Genomic DNA, 5,962 nt, shown 5'->3' on the forward strand with positions numbered 1-5,962 from the left:
CAGGTCCTCCTCGCCTTCTCCCCTCCCTCCTGTCCCTCTGTCTGACGTGGACCCTGGACAGCCTTCTGGCCTGGGTTGGGTGACTAGGCTGAGACTCTACCCAGGGTTAGCCTCAAACATTCCCTGGGCTGAGGCTGGGGCTGAAGCCATCGTCCTTGGCAACGAAGGGCTTAGCAACCGTCCTCCATCCAACTTCTCCAGACCAGTGGCACAAACAACGGAAACATCCCTAATCTGTAGAAAAACATGAAATGAGTGAGCTTGTTTTCCCTCTTTGCACAGCCTCGCCTGACTGATATAAATCTGGACAGACACACATACTCGAACATACACACGCATGGGGGAGGGGGGCCTGGCTAGAACAACACATGTCTCATACATGTCTGGCCACATCCTTCTCTGCACAGCCCCTGGCCAATGTAGTCGACAGTCACTCTGGCTCAGGTTTGTCCGTTAGCCAGTCACCTGTGGGCAGTTTCTGTGGATACTAAGCCTCATTATATGGCTTAGTTATCGTCCCCCCCAACCCACCCCCCACCACACACACACCCAGAGAAGAATCATAAGACCACCCTACAGATTCCCACTCCTTCTAATAAGATTCTTCCATAGAGATGTGATGTGCCCCCAACCTAGCAGAGGCCCAAATATGCTATTTCCTGAGGTGCCAGGGCTTCTGGAAGACTAAAATAATATGCTTAGGTAGAGTCTAGAGCAGAGTTGTTGCTATGGCAACTAAGGTAAACCAGTCTTCTGGTACCCAGTAGATCAAGTCACCTGACCTTGTTTACCTCTTCTCCATACTCTTTGTTAGTCCACACCCCAGGTCCTTGGATGGCTGCTGCTTCCTGCTCTATCCTTTTACCCAGCGCCCCAGGGCGGAGTGACACAGAGCGCTTGGACCTGTCCCTGTGACAGCAGATGTGATTTCCTTAGGACAGATGTTTGTAAGATAACCAGGAAGAAGATAGGAAGAGACCTTTCCTGGACAGCTTCAACTCAATCCTGAGGGAGTGAGGCTCAGTTTCCTTTGAGATGGAGTCTTGTTCGCCATTGCGAACTCTAGCAGGCTAGAGAGCTTCTGAAAACCACGCTGTCTCCACTACCCTTCTCACTGGGGGCCCTGGGTTCAAGGCCGAGCATGTTCAGTTCTCCCAGCATGAGTACATTATCTATGGGCCCATCTTCCAGGGTTTACCAACTGCACTTTGAGCATTTCTTTCAGCCCTTAGGTGGGGCTCTGCCCGGTTGGGGGGCACCTGGGGTAGGCCTCCGGCACTAGACGCCCATACCTGTGGTGCTTGTTGGTACTGGGTGTCTGTTCTCCGGGCAGCACTTGAAAAGGTGCTCATAGAAATGCAGCCTTCAACCAGACAGGCGATGGTGGTGCAACCCTTTAAGCCCAGCACTTGGGAGGCATGGGTAGTCAGATCTCTGTGGCCAGCCTGGTCTACAAAGGGAGTTCCAGGACAGCCAGGACTTGACAAAGAAACCCTGACTTGAGGTGGGGGGGGGGGTAGTGGAGGGAGGGAGAGAGTGGGAGAGAGAAAAGAAAGAGTGAGAGTTGAGAGAGCTTCATTACTGCGGAGATTTCCCTAGTATTGAAGCTCCCAAACAGGCCATTGGCCTCTGCTTAGGTTGCCTTTGAACTATCCTGAGAAAAAGACCCTGGTTGTCTTGGTTCCATTTATCTGTTGGGTGGGTCCCTTACCAGGGTTTCACAGGTTGGCCTTTTCTTCTCTATACCTTCATTTTTCCCCATGTGGATTTTGGGGGCCACGGCATTAGGGAATTTGCAGGTCTGCTAAGGCATCATGACTTGTCAACTAAGCTTTGCCTGACAGTCCCTGCCCCCTGTGACCCTAATATAAAGAAACAAAATATCCGGGGGCTGGGGACATTCAGTTGGTAAAGTGATTGCTGGGCAAACCCGATGGCCCAAATGTGATCATCGGCATCCACATAAAAAGTAGAATTCATGGCATGCATCATAATCCCCGTGTTCCTGGAACAAGACAGGGCGTCCAGCAGTGTTATCCCAACACTCAGAAAGCAGAGGCAGGCAGAGCTCTGAGATCCAGGCCAGCCAGGGCTACAGAGAAACCCTGCCTCAAAAAACAAAACAAAACAAAACAAAACAAAACAAAACAAAATCCCAACTACTACTATCTTTAAAGCTCCAGGCCAGCATGCCAGAAGTCCACAGAAAGAGCCCCTGCCTCAAAGTGGCAAGAAACCCACTTTCAAAGAGTAACCCGCACAACACACATAATAAACAGTTTGAACGCTGGGTGTGGTAGCCTGCACTGTAACCCAAGGCAGGGGAAGTGGAGTCAGACACATGCTATGTCTGGGACTTCCAGGCTCACTAACAGAACCTACTGAACAAGTTCCAAGCCAGTGAGCCTGTCTCAAAAACAAGAGGGATAGCTCTTGAGGAATCCAGAGGTTGTCTTCGGGCCCCTACAAGCATGCACATTCATGGTGTGTGATCTCCAGCCCCACCCAAGCCTCTCAGGATGCAAAGGGTCACTGGGACATCTGCCATGGGATGATCCCAGTCTTCTGTGACCACAGCCACCATTAGGTTCAAGTTGGCATTTTGGCTTGATGGTGGTGAGGGGCACTTTTAGGAAGGTGTCCCCGAGAAACCAACTCCTCTTTCACGGACCTGTCAGGGGCCATTTGCATGCGTGGGAATCTGGTGGGAGCGGTTGGGAACCAGAGACCAATCTAGTTTGTTTTCCCTATCCTGGGGTATCCATCGCCCCAAACCATTGAAGAACAAGTCAGAGTTTGGCACAGTGTTCAGCAGCCATGTTCCCTGAATAACCTAGAAGCAAAGGCACAAACATCTTCTCTGGGCGGAAAGGAACACTGAGGAGCTATAACTAGAGGCTCGGTGAGGTGGCTCCTGCCTGGGAAACCGCTGCTGTCAGGATAACCCTCTAGGCCTCTCCTCTTATCTAGTGCCATCACTGCTAACCACCGGCCGCTTCTGCACCCTGGCTTTCTAGCTTTTAAGATTGCCCCAGGCTGCCCCTGGCGGTACTCCTCCACCCCCGTATCCAGTCAGCTGATTGGTAGAGACGCCTTCCCTCCTTACTCCCCGCCCCTGTGAAAGTTTGGTCCCAGCGGTTGCAGGACTCCAGCCTCTGACTCCTAAACTCAAATTCCTGCACTGGTGGGCGTGGGAGGGTTAACTTGAAGGGGTGGAGATTCCAACCAGGAGGCTGAGCCAGGGTCAGCCTCCCTTAGACCTCGGAGTCCTGGTGTCACAGGCCACTGGGACACACGCACCCCTGTATACAGGCTCCTTGCTCACTTCCTAAGCAGGAACAGGCTGGAGAGATGCAGGGCAACTAGGCCGGTTGCAACCTTCCAGGTCTACTTGTCCCAAGCCGGTGGTAGCTCAGGGGACCAGACTCATTCAAATTGGTCCTTCTGAGGACAGTTTACTACCTTTGGCTGGAGATGAAGCCCGCAGGTACGAGCTCCACAGTCTCCTCCGGGGGCGAGCCCACCGACGTGTCCCTCGGCACGCCGTTTCCTTGGCCCTGTCCGCCCGACGTGCGGCTCTGTGGCCATCTGAGGAAACAGAAGTCCCAGCGACGCCGCTTTTTCGTGCTGCGCGCTGACCCGCCACGCCTGGAGTGCTACGAGAGCGAGAAGAAGTTCTCGGCCAGCAGCTGCCGCCCACCTCGACCCCGGCGTACCATTAGCCTGGAGGGTGCCTGCACTATTAGCAAGCGCGCGGATGCCCGTCAGCGCCACCTGATCGTCATCTATACCAGCGACAGCAGCCTGGGCGTGGCGGCGGCCAGCGAAGCGGAGCAGCAAGCGTGGTACAGCGCCTTGCTCGAGGTGCGCGCCACTGCCGCCGCAGCTGCTGCTGCCGCTATGGGTGAGCCCTGGGTGAGCCACGGGGAGGTGGGGGGGGGGGTTGCCGGACTTGGTTTATCTTGAACCCATTTCCCTCAGGTCAACAAAGGTCAAATCTTAAGCTTCTACACATCTTGGGTCACCTGGCATCCGGTGACCCCCCAACCTCCCATTAACTTGCCCATTCTCTCCAGGTTTCAGTCCCCAAGAGGCCCCCGAGTCTTGGATCTCCGCCCCATTCCAGGACGTCTGGCCTGTGGCACTGCGGTCCAAGGGGCTGGGGAGAACACGAGGCCTGACCAGCGGCAGCTATCGCCTGTGCCTGGGGTCTGGGGCCCTGAGCCTCCTGCGGAAGCCAGGGAGCAAAGGGTCCAGAGACAGCCGGGCAACGCCACCACCAGTTCTGCGCTTGTCCTTGCTCAGTGTGCGCCGCTGCGGCCACGCAGACTCTTTTTTCTTCCTGGAACTGGGGCGCTCAGCACCCGTGGGTCCTGGTGAGCTGTGGCTGCAGGCCCCTGACGCAGTGGTGGCCCAAAACATTCATGAGACTGTCCTGGCCGCCATGAAGAGGCTGGGGAACAGTGCAGCCAGTGGCAAAGCTGAGGTACCACCGCTGGGAGATCCTCCAAAGGGTGTTCCGGCAGCCCCTGCCCTGCCACCATATGAAATCCCTACTTCTTCGGTACCGGTACCAGCAGCACAAGCAAGAAGCCCCGGTGAGCGAGCAAATCAGGACTACTTCAAGCCCCTGGAAAGGATGGGGGCAACACCCTCCTACAGGGGGCTAGATCTGGGCGGGGACTACATCACCATGGGAGTCAGGAATGACTATGTGCACATGGGGGGAGGAGAAGCTGGTGACTACATGTGGATGACGCCCCCAGGCCTTCCTCCCACCCCTGCCAGGGTAAATCCCAGTAAGCAGCTTGAGAGCACAGAGTACGTGCCCATGAGTAGATTTTTACCCGGGTCTTTTTACTACGAGCTCAAGGCCAGAGAGCCTGAACTTGGGCATCCTGGTGCCCAGTGTAGCATTAGGGACAGATGGGGACCCGCAGTGGCTCACTCCCGCTCTTCCCAAGGGTCAGAGCTCTCTGGGGACTACATGTACATCCCTGACTATGTAGGAACGGCCGGTGCTAGGCTAGGGTCTCTGGACAGCTGCCTCAACTATGTGGACCTGGACCTAGTCCCTCCCCTGGAGGTTCCTGGAGCAGCCCCAGGGAATAGTCCACATAGCTATGCCAGCATCAAGTTCTAGAACTTTCAGAAGACAGTGGGGTGAGGAGGAGACCCAAGCGTCGGTCAGGGAAGAGAGGAAAGGAGAAAACCTGCACAAAGGAGCCAGGGACCCTGAAGCCACCTTGTCTCTTGTGAGCTTCTATGCTGCTCCCTTGCCTGCTTTATCCCTTCCGGCTGTACCACCCAAGTAACACCCAGGAAGAAGTGCTCCACAGAAATTAGACTCTTTTAATAGAAAGTACTAGAACTCCTCTCTTTATCCCCTCCCCCAAAACCCAAACAACAAACAAATAAAACCCTTCTCAGCTGAATGCCTACAGAATCAGTCTCAGGCTAGCTGTGTATGAAGACGCTCACCCTGGTTTGGGACAGCTCAGTCCCCTCACATGTTGGCAGCTAGATGGCATTGTGTCTTCTCAGCCAAAGTATTATCTTAATCCGTTTTTTTTCAAGCTAGAGCGGAACTCCCAAGGCTCAGAAAAGATGGGAGAAACATCAGGGACCATGTTTGGCCCCCAAGCCGTCTGTCCTCCCCTGAATCATCCTGCTCAGGTACGAGTCAGACTCACCCCTTCTCTGGGCATAGCAGACCAGATCAATTTCCTTACTTCCCAGAGTGCAGCCCAGTCCCACACTGTGGACCCAACCAACCCATTAAAGGTGCCGTGTTCCCTGAGTGTGTTGGCTCAGTGAATTTCCCCACCCCAGGTAGTGGGTGACCAATGAGAGGAGTCCTGGAGAAGAACGACTGCGTGCCGTGCCGTGCCGTGTCGTGGTCCCATGCCCACTGCAGAGAGCCTGGTTTGCACACTCTGATTTATTGTCTACTAAACAGCTT

General features: G+C 54.7%; 1 protein-coding gene across 1 annotated transcript; it reads left to right on the forward strand.

The window, feature by feature from the left end:
- Positions 1-3,287: 3,287 nt before the first annotated feature.
- On the forward strand, positions 3,288-5,801 carry LOC308439427 (uncharacterized protein). The gene is made up of 2 exons (XM_080941233.1): positions 3,288-3,904; positions 4,077-5,801. The coding sequence occupies exons 1-2, from the start codon at positions 3,475-3,477 to the stop codon at positions 5,141-5,143; spliced, it is 1,497 nt and encodes a 498-aa protein (XP_080797359.1). The 5' UTR covers positions 3,288-3,474; the 3' UTR covers positions 5,144-5,801.
- The last annotated feature ends 161 nt before the right edge of the window (positions 5,802-5,962 follow it).

The sequence above is a fragment of the Micromys minutus genome (assembly GCF_963924665.1).
Source record: "Micromys minutus genome assembly, chromosome: 29".
NCBI classification, from domain to species: Eukaryota; Metazoa; Chordata; class Mammalia; order Rodentia; family Muridae; genus Micromys; species Micromys minutus.

Bases quoted from the DNA above. Each gene is read 5' to 3' on its own strand.
- LOC308439427 (XM_080941233.1), top strand. From the start codon at position 3,475: ATGAAGCCCGCAGGTACGAGCTCCACAGTCTCCTCCGGGGGCGAGCCC. The intron at 3,905-4,076 runs GTGAGCCCTGGG...CATTCTCTCCAG, and splicing joins AGCTGCTGCTGCCGCTATGG to GTTTCAGTCCCCAAGAGGCC.